This window comes from Nannospalax galili, unplaced genomic scaffold, assembly GCF_000622305.1.
Source record: "Nannospalax galili isolate Female #2095 unplaced genomic scaffold, S.galili_v1.0 scaffold369, whole genome shotgun sequence".
In the NCBI taxonomy this organism is placed as follows: domain Eukaryota; kingdom Metazoa; phylum Chordata; class Mammalia; order Rodentia; family Spalacidae; genus Nannospalax; species Nannospalax galili.
In genome coordinates this window covers 2129393-2147572 of record NW_008360318.1, presented here as the reverse complement: position 1 = coordinate 2147572, position 18180 = coordinate 2129393, and the positions used below count along the sequence as shown (strand labels likewise).

Genomic DNA, 18180 nt, shown 5'->3' with positions numbered 1-18180 from the left:
AGCACACACATTTAATCCCAGGGTTTGGGAGGCAGAGGCAGGTGGATCTCTGTGAGTTCAAGGCCAGCCTGGTCTCCGTAGCGAATCCAGGCCAGCTGCAGCTACAGGGAGACCCTGTCTCAAAAAGACCACAAGAAAAAAGAAAGAAAAAGAAAAAATCAAAATAGAAAAATAGTTTGGCGTAGACAAGACAATTCTTGATTCTATTTTTCCAAAGTTTTCAAACAAATAGTTGAAAAATAAAAGCATTATATATTAGCAGTTGCATCTGGAAGTTGGGTAAAATACATTTAACCATCAGAAGAGAAACTTTGTCCACCTTTCTAAGATTTCTTCCCAGTAAATAACCTTCCCCTTGGACCACTGTCTCTCTCCAGCTTGATTGCTTTTCTTTGTCATAACTTGCCAGCTGAGGAAAGCTCAATTTTCTTACTTTCAAGTGAGAAATATTTGCCACTTGGATTATGGGGAATCATCTCAGTAGATTGACTGCCTTGATTTCATGCTATGCAAGTAACACTACAGCATGCCTGCTTCCATTTTATAGATCTTTTTTATTCACAATGCAATTTAAAATACAGCACAAAGGTTTCCCTGCATAACATATGGAAGTCATAGTGAATAGGCAGCAGCACATTTCCAGAAGTAGAAATATCTAAATTTCATCTTGCCATGTGCCATATCTTCTTTATGACCAATCTTGGGTCATACTGTTGAATATAAAATTGATTTAAATATTCTGGTTTCATATTTACATAATTAAGAAAAATTTAGTGTAAGAAATGTATCACTTCAGAGTGTGAAGAGGCTGAGGAAAATTAGCAGTGCTGAAAAGTTCTGAAAAGCTCAGCTGTTCCCGGTTTCTTCCAAGCCCTAGCTTTTAGGCTGTAAAGGCTCAACCTCCTGAATTTGAGATTGGACTACAGTACTCCCACACACATGTGGGTGAACTTGAAGACCCAGAGTGCCCCCGGCATAATGATGCTCCAGTTTCTGTCCATGTAATACTGACTTAGCATTTCCATTTTAGTGGGCAAGTTAATATTCAAGGGTTCTCACTAAGGGAGAAAATAACTTGCTGATTCTATGTATTTAGGGCTCAAGAGGAGAGGCTGGTGAAAAGGGAGAAAAAGGAAATCTGGGAATTAAAGGTCCCCAGGTATGTAAGGAGAAAAGGAGCTGCATCACCTTTTACCTTGGTTTCAATGTTCGTTTTTTGGTGGTTTGTTCTCTGAAGGGGAATTGTTTTCTGCCTATGAGCCGACAAGTGTATTAAGTCTGACTTTAGGGCTGGAGGTGGTGGCCACGTCATACTCTAGTCCCCCATCCTGCTAAGTAGACTGTCATTCTGACAGGTAGATATGCATCATTTCCAGCCCCCCTTCCCTCCGTTACTCAGCCAAGGCTAGGAAGTCTTCCTCTATGTTAAATCAAGTTATGTCACACCCTGCTCTCTAGGGTCTGGGATTGTCCCATCATACCCAGAAGACAACCTCATTCATGGTCCTCACCCAGGCTATGAATAAGAATCTCCCTGAGATTCACCATCTGGGAACCTCCCCCCAGAACTCTTAAATCAGAATCTCTGGAAGTGAAGCCATGGTATCAGTAGTTCTGAATTCTCGCCCAGGTAACGCCAATTGTACCCAGGATCGGGATATGGCCACCCAACATCAACACCTCTCCCACTTCTAAGTGATCAAAAATCCCTTAGAAAACTTGTTAAAATGCAGATCCTGATCCAGTAATTCTAGGGCAGGCCCTAAGATTCTAAAAAGAAAAACATGTTTTTGAGGGCTGTGGAGATGGCTCAGCGGTTGTGAGCACTGGCTGCTCTTGAACAGAGGACCCAGGTTCAGTTCCCAGCACCCACATGGCAGCTAACAACTGTCTGTAACTCCAGGTCCAGGAGATCTGACGCCTTCTTCTGATCTCCATGGCATTGTATGACATGGGTACACTTACATACATGCAGGCAATACACTCATACACATAAAATAAAATTTTTTAATTAAAAACATTTTTGATTGATTTATTTTCATTTTATGAATATGCACATTTTGCCTACCTGTATGAAACTGCATCCATGCATGCAATACCCCAAAAAGTCAGAAGATGGTATTGGATCCCTTGGAATTGGAGTTGTGGATGGTTGGTAGCCCCTATGTGGGTGCTGGGAACTGTACCTCAGTCTTCTGCAAGAGCAGGCAGTGCTCTTAACTGCTGAACTGTCTCTCCAGCCAAGGCCCTGAGATTCTTAATGTACTCTGAGGTCCTGGGTGATGCTAATACTGCAGGTCTCTGGACCACACTTTGAGTATCAAGGTTCTGTGTGAGCTGCCTCTTGCCTACTGCTGTCATGACGTGCTTATCTGTTGCTCTCCTCTCTAGATTCTGAGCTCCAACATGCTGTGTCTTGCTTACACTGTATCCCCAGAGGCTGGCACAGCAGTACCTGGCAGAGTGGAGCTCAATACCTTTGTGTAATAAATCAAGCAGTAAATGAATGAATGAGACCCAGGTGGAGATTTCACTCTCTGCTAATAGCAGTATAAAGAGAATTCATTACTTAGTGTCCATTAGTTAAACTGGGCAGTGGCCCAACACTTATGTGCTTATGCTCATCATCAGAATATTTAAGAGGCTATTTACATAAACATGTATAGCATGGTATAATATTTTAAAGTACATTAATAACAGTGATGATGTTTGTTCCTGGTGTTGATGAAAATAATCCTTGCAAATGCATGAAAACTTTATCATTTCATAGCAGAACTAAATCAGTGATAAGTAACTCTCTTCCATTCATATCCTTGAATCATTGAGAGCTGGCTGGCAATGGAAATGGAGATTTTTATAGAAACAGTATATGCCAAAGAAAGCATGTATTGGGTGATTATCTCCTCTGCTGATATCAAATAGTGACATCAATATGTAGATGGGTTGAAATACAAAGGCCTCAGTCTTCCTTTTCCTCTAAAATCCAAAATTGTATCCGGTGACTGCCATTCGAATAGCATTTCCACTTGCCCTGCGGTGCACTTCTGTGAACAGCGCCTTTCATCTTGCTTTGGCAAGCTGTGTCTCAGTCATAAATCATTCAACCCTTTTGGCATTGCCAGTTAGTCCAAAGGTAACCTTCTGTCTACCCTCCACTTCCAGTCATCTGCCTGGAAAACGTGGCTTTCTTTCTTTGCTTGATTTTTATGAAATACCCCTGTCAGCCAGTTAAAATGCTGTTTCAAAGATGTGTAGAATTTTCTGTGTTCAGGATACAATGAATGAGATCTCCAGACTGTTGTTTCTGAAGGAAAGCTACAGAGACAAACACAGACATATAGGAGAGTACCGTTCTGTATGGACGCTGCAAGTATTGCAATAGGTTTCATATTGTTTTATAGCACATGAGGCCTAGCCACTCCAGTGGAATCACATGTCCTCTGACAGCAAGCTTGAAAGCTTTCCTTAGGACTAACATTTCTAGAAGGGTGCAATTTCTATTGATGTACTGAAGGCTCACTAACTTACATGGTACTCGGTGTTCTGCATAGTGAAATGTGTTAATCTAGCCACTGTGTGGCTACAATAGGAAAGAAATACAAGTTGAGGAGCAATGACCGGGAAGAAAGATTTTTGAAAGGCACAGCGTATTCTTCTGCACCTTCTTTCATTTAGTCTTTGTTTACTTTACCTTAAGATCCTACTCTAATGTAATGCCCAGATATAAAATAGAAAACTAGGTCCAGAATACTCATTTTAGTTGGAGTTGGGGTAAGATTAAAGTTGTTCTTTAAAAAATGTATGTTTTCAGGCTGGGTATGGTGGCACATGCTTTTAATCCCAGCACTCAGGAGGCAGAGGCAGGTGGATCTCTACAAGATCAAGGAAGGCCAGCCTGGTCTACATAGAGAGTTCCCAGGCAGTTGGGGCTACTGGGAGACTCTGTCTCAAAAAAAAAAAAAAAGCATGCTTTCTTAGTTAAACAACACTGGTAGCATGCACATAATCAAAAAAGGTTAGAATTCAGGCTGGAGAGATGGCTCACCAGTTAAGAGCACTGGCTACTCTTGCAGAGGACTGAGGTTCAGTTCCCAGCATCCACATGGCAGCTAACACTGGTCCATAATTCCGGTTCCAGGGGATCTGATACTCTCTTCTGGCCTCCATAGGCATTGTATACATGTGGTGTACTTACATACATGCAGAAAAAACACGCATAAAATAAATAATTTTTAAAAGAAAGGTTGGGCCGGGTGTGGTGGCGCACACATTTAATCCCAGCACTCTGGAGGCAGAGGCAGGTGGATCTCTGTGAGTTCAAGGCCAGCCTGGTCTACACAGTGAGTTCCAGGACAGCTGTGTGCCTCCATTGTCCCAGCACTCAAGCTGGAGGAAGGTTGAGCATGCCAAGCTCCACTGGATAGTCCTGCATCCACAGTCACTCAGATGGCCCTGGTCAAACTTGGTGGGTCACAAAACAAAACAAAAAGGCATGAACAAGGGAAAGGAAACTTTAAGGAGAAAGGAGGGGTAAGAGGGATAGGAGGGAGATGAGAGATGGAGTGAAAGTAAGCAGAACGTATTGTATACATATATGAGGTTATTAAAGAACAAACAGTATAAATTGGGGCTGGAGAGATGGCTCAGCAGTTAAGAGCACTGACTGCTCTTGCAGAGGACCCGGGTTCAATTCCCAGCACCCACATGGTAGCTAACAACTGTCCGTAACCCATGTTCCAGGGGATTCAACACCCTCTTCTGACCTCTGAGGGCACTGCACAATACATGTGCACTTAGGTGCATGCAGGCAATACACTCAAAGTGCCCTGACCCCACTGAGCCATCTCCTCAACCTGAACAGAGGTATTGTATGCCCTAAATGTGGGCCACACTTTGAAGAAAAGCCTGCCAGTGATAGAAGTCTGTAACCCATATTGCAATTATCAGGTTTTACCATCCTGCCTGATCTAAGCTGGATGGTTTGTCAACTCATCTTTTACTATTTTAGCAAGTATTTACCACAAGCACTTCCTGTATAGCTGGCTCTGTACTAGGACACAAGGATGACATTTCTATTTTGTGATAATTCCTGAAAATGATTCAGAATGCTTACTCTGTACTCCCTGAACATATTTTTGTTATAATGCTAGTTGTTTTTAGTGTTTTTAGTTTTCTCTTGAGTTTTCTAATGTACACTTTAGACAATTTGCAAATAAAGATAAGTTTACCTTTAAAAGCAAGACTGAGCCCTTGCTTTTGGTAGAAAGCGTGTTTTGAAGGCAAATGTCCTTTGGAAAGCCTTATCTAAATGTTAGACCCTTGAGCAACATCTGTTCTCTGAGCAAAACAACGAGAAGCTGGACTCTGCTTGGAAGAGGAGACTCGGAGACTCACAAGGAAGCATAATCATTCAGATAGCATCTGGCAGGGATTACTTTATTAATTTTCTTTTATTTACTAGTCTTTATTTGACAGCTGCAATATTTTTCCAGAGAAGGAATTAGAGCAGGCATGGGTCTGCTTCCACCTGCAGCTCATTTTCCTCTTAGAAGACACATAGAAGCAACAAGGGAGCATTGCTTTATGTCTTGCTGTATTTATGATCCTTATTTCATTTCAGGGGCCTCCAGGACTCGGGGGACAAGCAGGGAATCAAGGCCATTTGGGAAGCCAAGGAAGAAAAGTAGGTCACATTCTTTATACAACAACCCTCCACCCCCAAAAGTTGAAGCTTTTCTACCCCAGAGAACTGTGGCTGACTGGATCAACCAGAGCCCTTTCAACACCAAGGAAAATACATCTCGTTACCCCTAAGCCCTGGCTTGATTCTTAGAGAGCCAGAACCTCTAAGGACCTGGGTGTGGACCGGGATGAGGTCAGAGACTCCAGCTCAGCAAAATTGCATGAGGGGCTACACCCCACCCAGCTGAGGAACCTCAGGAGAGGAGGGCTGGTCTCGCCAGGCCTTCCCTTCCCCCTTCCACCCTCTCCACATCACTCCCTCCTTTCCTCTTTTCCTTCCTTCTTCTCTTAATCCTTTCAGACAAAGCTTTTCTGAGCACCTTTTAAGACCTAGGCCCTGTACTGAGCTTTCAGCAATGCTGAAAATTTGGTTACAGAAGAGCAGGGTCTTTGCTTCAACACTGTGTTCTAGTGCTTAGAACAGTGCCTGGCCTGTATCAAGTGCTTAATGAATATTTATGAATAAAAGAACACCTAGTAGCCATGACACACAGGACGTGAAATCAGGCCCAAAGAATTTAAAACATTTTAGGACAATAATCTAAGTCATAAAATTGACAAGGACAAAAGACTGAGATTCAAACTTACCATTGTTAGAAGTATTTCTGTGTTGGAAAAAGACATCAGCGAAGATACAGACTTGGTGACTTTTAGAAGATAAGGACTTAGCAAGAGGGAAAATGGAGGACAGCCATTAACATGAACAATGTGCAGGAAGGCACGGAAGTCAGAATGTCCAAGGAGAAGGGATTATTTGGAGAATAATTATTGAATGAAAGATGGTCTTCCTGGGATGCACGTAAAGAGCAATCCAGTCTGTGTGGCTGGCTACCCCGTAGCCAGTAGAGTGCTGCCTAATATTTTTGAAGGGCTCTTAGGAGATGTTAAATGAGCAATGCAGTGTAGACATTTGTTTCAGAGGCTGGGAGCATGGAAGCTCAGGTCTGGTTGGTTACTTGTTGCCTCCAAGACCAGCAGTGGCTGGAGACTCACCAGGGTGAAAACTGGATGTATAGTGATTTTTATAGGACTCTTCTGGGATGGGCTGGAGGACCCAGGGATTCTAGTGTGACTGGTGACACCATCACTTATGCATAAGGTTTGAGGAAGATCAGGTTGACGAGTGAAGGAAAGCATTTTCTCTGGGGCTAGAGGGGAGGCCTACATCTGCTTGGAGATGTGGGTTTCTGAACCATTTGGGTCAAAAGAACACGTAGTGATGCCTGTTTGTAAGAACTACACAAGGAAACAGAAGACAATGATTGGGAAGGAAGGAAGGTCAACTGGCGTAGAAAAATCCAGGCAGGGAGGTGGTAAAGAGCCATCACAATCGAGCCGGGGGTGGGGGTAGGGGTGGGTGAGGAACATGCTCCAAAGAGTAGTTCCATAGTGAAGTCACTGAGAGGAGGAAGGAGGCGGGCTGCAAGGGAATGGCCATCCTGTGGAGGAGCAGTGGACACAGCAGCATTCTGATCTGTCAAGAAATTCCACCTTTAAAGGAAAGAGGAGGACATTACTACTTGAGACTGTCATGGTCTAGGAAAGCTTGAAGTGGGGTGTTTGTTCTCAGTGATAGGAGAGATTGTAATGGGTGTATAATCGGAAAGGATAAAGGTTGAGACGGAAAATGGGCGGTAGAGTCATTAGAGTCACTATTCGGAGTAGAGAAATTTCTTGACAGAATGAACTTGAGGCTTAGCAAGGGACTTGGCGAGAGCCTATGATGGGGACAGCAGAGGAGTGAGGCCAAGACAGTTCATTTGTGTGTGTAATAAGATACAAGGACGATGAGAAGCAACTTCAGAAGGAAGAGAGTTCTAGAACATGTGGTAGAGCAAGAATGGTCTGAAAGTGAGAGTTGGAAAGGGAAACCACATTGCCTCCTTGTCTGGAGTAAACTGTACGGCAACACTGTCACTGCTGAGAATACAATTTCTCTTTCAGTAAGGAAAGGTGTGTGTGTGTGTGTGTGTGTGTGTGTGTGTGTGTGTGTGTGTGTGTGTGTGTGTGTGTGTGTGTGTGTGATGGCTTTTTCCATGGATGTGTGGATAGTGCATGTGAAATGAAGGTCTGCTGTGGAGTATGATAGAAAGGACCAAAGAGAGAAAACAGAGATGGATGGACCCCAGAGCTGGGTGAGAATGAGGAAACAGGCACACACAGGGTAGTCATGCCCATCAGGATCATCATTAGCAAAAGGAACTTTAATGGAGGACAGCAGGAATTGAAGGAGTCGGGCATGATGGTACATACCTTTAGTTCCAGCACTTGGGAAGCAGAGGCAGGCAAATCTCTGTGAGATTAAGGCCAGTGTGGTCTGCACAGGGGGGTCCAGGCTAACCTGGGTTATAGGGAGACCCTGTCTCATACAAACAAACAAAAAGAATCGGGGGACAGGTAAGTGCCCCAATGCAAACTCAAACCCTTCAAGCAACCCCCAAATGTACTGAGTCTTAGTCTCACTATTAATTGAAATAAATACCTACACAGACTTTTTACTCCAGTAAGTTCAAATTTGCCAATCCTGGGCTCCATGCCTGACTCTACCAATAACTGAGGAACCAAGTATTTGGCCATGGGCAAGCCATATTACTTTTTCTCCATTTTTCTGCCTTGAAGCAGATGTCTTCAAATTTGAGTGTGCATGTGAGTCAGCTGGGAATGACTTCAAAATGTATTGTTGGACTCCAGTACCGGACTAATTCAAAGGGTCTGGGCATTTACTTTTGTACGTGAGCCCTGGCTGCTTGTGGGACAGGTTGCCCCCAAGCACTCTGAGAATCGTTCCCTCAAAGAAAGTCCCGGTGGGAGAGGGATGGGGAGACGGCTCAGTGGTCAAGAACACTGGCTGCTCTTGCAGGGGACTTGGGTTCAGTTCCCAGCTAACGATCATCTGTAACTTGAACTCTCCAGGAGAATTCAGCATCCTTTTCTGACCTTCGTGGGCATTGCGTGACACAAGTGCACTTACATACATGCAGGCAATACACATAAAATAAAAATAATAAATTTTTTTAATGAATAAAAAAAGAAAGAAAGAAACTCCTGGGGAAAAAGGCTCCCAGCCTCTCACCCCATGCCTTAGAGCTGTGGGTATTTGTCCAGTCACAGTTCTGCCATTTGCCATGTTACATTTCTGTCCTTAAAATGAGTCAGATACTCCCACTTCTCACTTCCAAAAATGCAGTATATGAAGAGGGACTTGGCCAGAGGCTACCTTGATGGTAAGGCAGCATGACCAGTGCTATGTCGACAGATGGTCAAGGTCAACATCAATGTTGGGCCATGTCTACCTTTGCAGTGAGACTAGCACTTTACCCCTGTGATCCTTCCCCAAAGTCCAGGGACTCGGTGTAATAATAAATAAAATATCAGACAACTCTAATTGAGAGACATTCTATAGGATGCCTGACACAGGATCCTCAAAGCTATTAAAGTCATCAAAACAACAGGAAAAGTCTGACAAACCATCCCAGTCTGAAAGAAACAAGGGAGATGTCCATGTGATATACTCCTGGTGATCCTGGATAGGAAAAAGAATGGTAAGCAAAAGCTAAAGGGAAATCTGACTGAAATGTGGGCTCTTGTGACTATGATAAAACAGTATCAATTCGTTCTTTGTACCAAATGTGAATGGAGTACATAATGTTAGTAATGGTAAGGTAGGTGCAGGATGCTGAGGACTCTGACTCTATTCACAACAGTTCTGTAAGTCCAAAACTATTACAGAGTTAAGTTTTTATTTTCTTAAAAGGGGTTCCCCTTCTTTTATAAACCTGTGTTCATTTTTCCCCAGTAGATGGAGTTTCCCCAAGACATGACTGAGATTGATTTACAAGCCGTGGTAGATGCTCTGCTTGTCAGACACTACTTGTGCTTCCTGGGCTGTCTGATTTACACTCAAATACTTAAAACTAGGCTAATAGACCTGCCCCACCAGAGCCGGGTGAGTTACTTAGGTCCTCATAGGGAACAATTTTGTCGGTGTTGTTTTTTAGCAGTAGAGAGAGTCCTTTCTGACTCCTGATAGGGTCATTTTCATGACCCTGAGCCGATGTGATGGCAACTTAAACAGTAAATCAGACTTGCTGAGACTTCCATAATGGATGGAAGAGACCTCATTGGCCAGCCACACCTCTCATGTCACACATGCAATATGCATGCCTGGACACAAACCCATTGCCATGACACACTTGGACTTGGCTAAATGGTGCCTAGCACTATCATTTCTGACTTGCCATTATAAAACAACCTAATGACAGCTGAGTGTGGTGGCTCCTGCCTGTAATCCCAGCACTTATGAGGCTGAGCAGGAGGATTGGTACAGGTTTAAAGTTAGCCTGGGGTACAGACTGAGACCCTGTGTCAATAAAACAAAACAACCTAATGAAGGAAGACCTGTTTCACTGTTCTGTTGAATAGGGAGAACCTGGAGACCTGGGAGAAAAGGGAGCTACTGGCTTTCCTGGTCCTCGGGGCCTGCAGGTTGGTGGGTTTTTTTTTTTTCCTTTTAAGTACTTTTGGTCTGGTCTTGGGAATCTTTTACTTCATAGTATATTAGTTACTTTTCTCATTGCTGTGACCAAATACCTGATAGGAAGCAATTTAATGGAAGAAAGGTCTCCTTTGGCTTACAGTTTGAGGGGACATTGTCCATCATGACCAGGAAGCAAGTAGGTAGGAGCACGAGGCAGCTGGTCACACTGCATCCACAGTCAGGAAACAGAATGAGCAGTAAGTGGGGCTGAGTTGTAGACCCTCAGAGCAAACCCCTAGTGGCCCACTTCCACCAGCAAGGATCTGCCCCCTGGAGGTTTCACAACCTTCCCACACAGTGCCACCAGTTAGGGACTGAGTGTTCAGACACTAGGACAGACAGTGTTCAGAGCATGATAAATTGATATATGAACTATATCTCTGAGGAATTCTTAGAAGAGTTTTAATGATGCCATCCCAATCTGGCTTTATAGTGTTCTAGAAGCGGAAAGCACATCATACTCCTTTCTGATTAGTTCCTTGGCCGGTTTTCCCAAGGCAGCAGACATCATGGCTCAAATACTCTTGAAGTCAATGGGTAGGATAGACTAAGCGTGTGCAGCATCCTCACATCATCTTATCTCACCTTTTACCTGTCAGGGCCTCTTCAGCAGAAAACCATTCCATCCTTCCTCCTGTTGCTCAGGGCTTCAAAGACCAAGCAGCATCCAATGCCTGAGCGTTTTAGAGTGCTTGGTTTTGTCTAGTGAACTGAAAATACACCAAGCAGAAGTATTAACAGAGACACTCTCTGGAAGAGTTAGCTAACACTGCCTTCTCCTACTGGAAAGATTATGCCTAACATATTCGCTCTTGATCTTCATAACAACACAATGAGTAGAGGCAGTTATTACTTCTACTATGCAGAAGATTTTATCAGTACCATTGCCATAAAGGGTCACTGACATCTGCCCAGCTGGAGGATCCTCATAAAACCCTAAATCTGCTCATCTTGGCCTGCCTCTAACTGTGGTTGCAATTGTGTTGCTTATAGGGTGATGATGGCAGCCCGGGTTATGGTAGCATTGGCCGTAAAGGGACAAAGGTAAGCCATATCTACCGAAGCCAGACCTGTCCCATTTATTTTTCGCTGCTTGTTTGGTTTGCCATATTATGAGAAAGAAGTTGACAGTGGATAAGAAAAAAAACAAAACAAAACTTGTGCAATCTAAAATCCATGTTGATAATTTACTTGCTGATATCCTGTGGGGAATGTGATAGAGAAAGTCTGAGGGTTCCAGGTGCAGGTGAAAATTGAAAGTTGAACGTGAAGCACCCGTTTTTATGTGGCACGTGCTTACTGGATGGGTTCCAGCCTGAAAGCCTCCACTCTTAGCAGCTTTGTGCTTGGCTTCGCTAGGGAGGTGCTCCACATCGTGTCCTCCTGGTATTATGACTGTGTTAGCCACCAGGGAGAAAGTTTTGCAGCACTTTTCTAAACACGTTTGTCTAAACAGTAACTTAAAATAAAACTAAATGATTACTTTATATCGTTACTGTATTTTTAAATGCCTGAAAATAAGATAGATAAGTTTATCAAACTCAGTGATTTTGATACACTAACAATAACAAATTTAGAAAAATTCATCATAAGGGGTTGGGAAGATGGTTCAGTAAGTAAAGCGCTTGCCTTGCAAGTATAAGCACCTGAATTCGGTCCCTAGAACCCATGTAAAAAGCTGAGCATGGTAGTGTACACTTGTCATCCCTGTGTGGCTAGATGGGAAGTAGAGACAGGTGGCTCTCTGGAGCTCACTGGTCACCTACTTGGCAAAGGCCCAAGCATATGACAGACCCTATCTCAAACAAAAGGTGGAAAGCGGGCTGGAAAGATGGCTCAATGGTTAAGAGTGCTTACTGCTCTTTCAGAGGAATCAGGCTCAGTTCCCAGTACCTGTATAAGGCAGCTCATAACCATTTGTAACTCCAGTTCCAGGGGATCTGATGCACTCTAGCCTCCTTGGAGACCTGCACACCATGGTGCACATAAACTCATGGATGCACAGACACATAGACACATTAAAAAAAAGTAAAATATAAGGCACCTGAGGAACAATGCCCAGGGTTGTCTTCTGATCTCTGTCTACATGCACATGCACACATGAGGCTGCATGTACACTCCCATACACCCACACACCCATACACACAATCACTTGAAAAATAATTATAATTATGAAGTAATCATAAAATAAAAAGATATTCTTTCTGGGGGCTAGAGAGATAGCACAGCAGTTAAGAACATTGACTGTTCTTGCAGAAGACCCGGGTTCGAATCCAAGCACCCCCATGGCAGCTAACAACTGTCTGTAACTCCAGTTCCAGGGGATCTGACAGTCTCTTCTGTCCTCTGCGGGCATTGCATGACATGGGTGCACTTACCTACATGCAGGCAATACACGCATACACATAAAATAAAAATAATAAAATATTTTTTAAAAAAGATACGCTTTCTGAAAAAATGTTTGAAACCTATTACAAATATCTGAGAGATAAAAACTTCAATAGTCTAAAATATTACACAGGATTGATTATGTAATTCCTTGTGGAGTCCTACAAGGAGTGATTCAAGAAGGCATCTGGAAGAGGAATTTCAGTAATGTCAGTAATTTAGAATAGAGAATAACAACAAATGTTAGTTTCCTATCAAAAGGGAAATAGTAAGCCAGGCGTGGTGGTGCACACTTTTGATCCCAGCACTCGGGAGGCAGAGGCAGGCAGAGATCTGTGAGACTGAGGCCAGCCTAGTCTATGTAGTGAGTTCCAGGCCTGCTGGGGCTACAGGGAAACACTGTATCAAAAAAAAGGGGAAGGGGTATTAAATAGCCTATCACACTGAATATTAGCCACTCTATAAAAATGAATATATATGAAAGTCTATAAATATTTGTGGGGAGGGCACACATCTCCATGTATGCACATGTAAGAGGCCAGAGGTCAACGTTGGTCTAGCGCTCTCTGCTTTGTTTTTGTTTTTGTTTTGGTCTTTTTGAGACAGGGTCTCCCTGTAGCACCCAGCTGTCCTGGAACTCACTATGTAGACCAAGCTGGCCTTGAACTCACAGAGATCCGCCTGCCTCTGCCTCCCGAGTGCTGGGATTAAAGGCGTGCGCCACAGGCCCGGTCTCTTGGCCTTGTTTTTTAAGACACGGTCCCCACTGAACCTGGAGCTCACTGACCTGTGGAGCCGGCTGGCCCTGCAATCCTCTGACTGGCTGAACTAGCTGATCATGTGATCCTCCTGTCCCTACCCCTAGCTCCCTGTTACAGCCCTTCTGCCTTTTTATGTGGGTGCTGGGGACCTGGAGTCAGGTCCCATACTTTACAAGCCCTCTACCAACTGAACCATCTTCTCAGCCTCCTGCTTAAAATTTTTATGTGGAAATTTCAAGTAGAAACTCAGAATATACTTGGAAGATCATTTATACAATTGTGCCTAAAATGCGTTTTACAAGGAAATGGAACAGAGATGTATAATAGCTATGAAGAGGAAGATTTGGGTTGTTTTTCTTCTTTTTGCCTTTTGTATTTTATGTGTGCTTCAGGATTTTGTTAATCAGAAAATAAATGTATTTTTTGTAAGTTATTGGTGACTAGAAGTTGGGAAGGGAGAGAGAGATAAAGGGATTTGATTGGTGCATGCTATATGCATGGATGGACACTCCCTTAACATGTAATTGATAGCTGTTACTCAAAAAAGTGCTAATCTAAGTAAAATAAACTTTAGGGGCTGGGGAATAGCTCAGTGGGTAAGATCACTCCCTAGGAAACCAAGAATATCTGAATTCAAATCCCCTGCACCTATGTAAAAGCTGGACATGGCCATAATGCTTGTACCCCAGCATTGGGGGGGTGGGTAGAGACGGTGAGATTCAGGTTCAACGAGATACCCTATCTCAAAAAATAAAGTGGAAGCCAGGAGTGGTGGCACTCACCTTTAGTCCAGCACTTGGGAGGCAGAGGCAGGTGAATCTCTGTGAGATCAAGGCCAGCCTGGTCTATATAGCGAGTCCCAGGCCAGCTGGGGCTACAGGGAGACCCTGTCTCAAAAAGACAATGAATGAATGAATGAATAAATAAATAAATAAATAAATAAGGTGGAGAGTGATGGAAGTCGACACCTGACATCCTTCTCTGGCCTCTCCTTAGATCCCTCCTCCACACACATACACAGGCAAAAAGAAAAAATACTTTATTTTAAATAAAAATGCTTATTTCTCATCAAATGGAGATTAATATTCCTCTTCACCTAGTGTTTGGCCAAAGTAAGGTAAACAGAGGACCTTAAAATGAATTATCAAGTTTAGACTGTTGACTTCCTAAAATCCTTCATTGAAACCCATTTCAGAAAGGTGGGTCTGAGACATACAGCCATCGACCGTCTGTTTTGTTCGGGCATGCAGGCAAAGCAGAGCTAATCGATCACATCACTTTCACCTCAAATTTCTTGCCCCCTCTCATGTTAGCTTGCTGTATTTTGATGAAACCAGTAAGCAATTTAATTGAGAATTTGGAATTAGCTTCTCCAATAGTACTACCTAGTTTTCAATTGGTTCAGCCCTTCCTTGGTTCATAGACATTAAAACTAAACAAGGCAGTTGGTAGAATTAAAGTCAATCTAAATCTGCTTGCGATGTGTGTATATTGATTTCCTCTGCCCTTGATTACAGGGACAAGAAGGATTTCCTGGAGAAAGTGGACCGAAGGTACCGTGCACAGCACAGCTATAGAGCTGAGATGCTCTGGGGTTAGGAGATACAGCTTAGACCGGTAGGACAGTTAATAACAAATAAATATTCTTCAAGAGGAGGAGGAAGGTCATTTTTCCCCAATATGTTCGTTTAGAAGTGTAAGACTTTAAAAAACATTTTACTTTGAGATTTTAATTCATAGTTAAAAGAAGACAATCTGCTAAATTTTTATCCTCAAAATGTCACCCTTTCCTTCCATCACGTGTATTTTCTTTATTGCTCAAAGCAAAATGTAAAGAAAACCCAGATAATCAGATTTTTCCCAGTTTGATTTTCTCAAGGCATTTATAAATCACCTTCAGATAACAAGTAAACAATACTCTTTGCCTTGAGGCTTTCAGTTTTTCTAGAAAGATTTACTGAACTCAGTAAATGTCAGACTCCATGATAAGGTCAGAAGACCAAACATAAAGTACTGCTGGTTCTCCAGGGAGCCTGAGTTCTGATCAGGAAGACGACTCCGTGAGTGGGTGATGATGCTCGGTCCTATGGGGAGTAAAAGAGACAAAGACAAAATGCATATAAAGATGACTTCATGCTGCAGTCAGTACAAGCATTAATATGCTTCTGTGACATGCGTTTGACTTCAGTCATGATTGTATTTTAACGCACTTTTTAGGGTGAGACTGGGGACCCTGGTGGTCCAGGAGAGACTGGACCCAAGGGAGCCAGAGGCAAAACGGTAAGTCTCAAAGGCTCCAATTGTTGATAACTGAACTGGAAAGAGGATGAGAGAGAGAGAGGGAGAGAGAGAGAGAGAGAGAGAGAGAGAGAGAGAGAGAGAGAGAGCACCAACCAGATATGGTAATGCACAATAGTCCCAACACTTGGGAGGCAGAGGCAGGTGAATCTCTGTGAGATCGAGGCCAGCCTGGTCTACATAATAAATTCCAGGTCAGCTGGGGCTACAGGGAGACCCTGTCTCAAAAAGACTGAAAGAGGGGGGGAGAGAGGTGGGGGGAGAGGATGATGTGTATGAGAGACATACAGAAAGAGAGATGGTGTGGTGTGTAAGAGACAGAGAGATATTGTGTGTGTGAGAGAGAGAGGCAGAGATGGTGTGGGAGACAGAGACGATGTGTGAGAGAGTGCGTGTGTGTGCGTGTCTATAGAGGTCAGATATTGAAGTTATGTTTCTTCCTCAGTTGCTCACTCTTATTTTTTGAGACAGAGTCTCTCACTAAGCCTGGAGGTTACCAGTTTGGCTAGACTAGCTGGCCAGTGAGCCCAGAGATCCTCCTATCTCAGCCTCCTCGGTGCTAGGGGCACAGATACAGGCTGCTGCACACAGCTTTTATACGGGTCCTGGGGGTTGAAGTCAGGTCCTCCTTACCTGCACAGTGAGCACTTTACCAACTGAGCTGCCTTCTCAGGCCCTCAACCTCAGCTACTTTGGCAGATCCTCCTTCATATGTTTATAGTCATTAGAAGGTTGTTGGGGAAGGAAAAAGGGATCTAGTACTTGTGCCTCAATACTAGCAGGAAGGAGATGAACTGCTGACTTTTAGTGAACAACTTTGCCTGTTCTGTGCCAATGTACCACCCTTAACACTGGCAATAAGATTTTTTAAGGAGTCTTTGTGATCCAAAGCAAGTTTTTGTACTGCCAAAATGTGATCAGTTTAACACGGTCTCCCTGGCAGATTTAATGCAACTTAATATCCACTGGCATCTTGCCTTGGTTGTTAAGACTTTTGTTGGACTATTTTTAATAAGGTATGTATTAAAAGGTCCTCTCCTCATTTAGCAGGTGTTTCTTGAGTTTTCTGAGATTTCTGTGTACTTAGTTGACTATGTCTTTATTATTTAATGGAGACGTTAAGTAATAGACACTTCCCTTGGAATAAACAGAAGTTGCCAGTGTGTGTTCTTGGCATTGGCTTGCCTCAGATTAGAGGGTTAAAAATGAGGGTAATGGAGGTTGGAAAGATTGCTCAGTGGTTAAGAACACAGGCTGCTCTTGCAGAGGACCTGGGTTCGATTCCTAGCACCCACACGGTGGCTATCAACCATCTGTAACTCTAGTTCTAGGGGAATCCAGTGCCCTCTTCTGACCTCTATGGGCATTGCACGACATGCGTGCACTCACATACATGCAGGCAATACACTCGCACACAAAAAATAAAAATAATAAATAAAATATTTTTAAATGTAGGTAATGGCACATGCCTTTAATAGCATCACTGGGGAGACAGAGACAGGAGGACATTAAGTTCAAGGCTAGTCTGAGCTTCATATAAGACCATGGAGAGAGAGAGAGAGAGAGAGAGAGAGAGAGAGAGAGAGAGAGGGAGAAAAAGGGAACATGCTTGCATTTCTTGACTATATATTTTAGACTGCAAGTGTAAATAAGATGGCCGTTTTATTTTTGTTTGTTTGTAGCCCAGCTGGCCTGGAACTCACTATGTAGACCAGGCTGGCCTCAGTCTCATAGAGATCCATCTGCCTCTGCCTGTCAAGTGCTGGGATTAAAGGCACACCTGGTCAGGTGGGGTTTTTTTTGGTTTTTGTTTTGTTTTTAACAGTCTTAAGGTAAATGTCTCTCAAAGTCTTTGCCTCTTTTGCTTCAGAACAGCCTCGATCAGAAGAACTGGCCTATGACCTTGTCCGTGAGCAAGAATTTAAAAAAACCTCTGATACAAAAATTGATACTCGAGATGGTTTTCCAGTTTGCCGTCCCAGTTCATTTCACTCTGATCTGGTTTTCCTCCCTTCAAGCTATAATAAGAACCATATGTAGAGAGATTATGTTTGTATGTTTTAAGGTTCAAAATAAGGAGACTGCTCCTTGCCCCCATCCTGCTCCCCAGGGTACTGCTTCCAGCTAGAATTCTTCTCCTCCTACGTGATTTCGGATGGCAATCCTTTATCATCTTGTTTTCGAAAATGATGAAGATGAATATAATTAGAAAAATAACTGGAAAAGACTTTCAAATTAATCCAGCTGTCATCTTCACTGAAATATCTCTGGATCATTTCCCTTAGCTTATTAATGAAGTAGTTGGACTTTAAGCATGAGCGGCATGCTAATGAGTTCAGCCATTTGTTGGGTCCCCTCCCTACAACGGCACATTCATCTTTTATAAGTAATACAATTAACTGATGGGAAACATGCAAGCCTGGTGTCTTGGCCCCTGGAAATACTCTGTGGGCC

At 43.2% G+C, this 18180-nt stretch overlaps 1 protein-coding gene across 1 annotated transcript in view; it reads left to right on the top strand.

Annotated features, from left to right (window-relative positions):
• Col6a6 (collagen type VI alpha 6 chain) overlaps window positions 1–18180 on the top strand; it is a 125264-nt gene that overhangs the window by 63888 nt on the left and 43196 nt on the right. Inside the window, 6 exon segments of the mRNA XM_008825116.3 lie at window positions 1097–1159; window positions 5621–5683; window positions 10165–10227; window positions 11273–11323; window positions 14946–14981; window positions 15646–15708. Coding sequence (XP_008823338.1) covers window positions 1097–1159; window positions 5621–5683; window positions 10165–10227; window positions 11273–11323; window positions 14946–14981; window positions 15646–15708 — 339 coding nt within the window.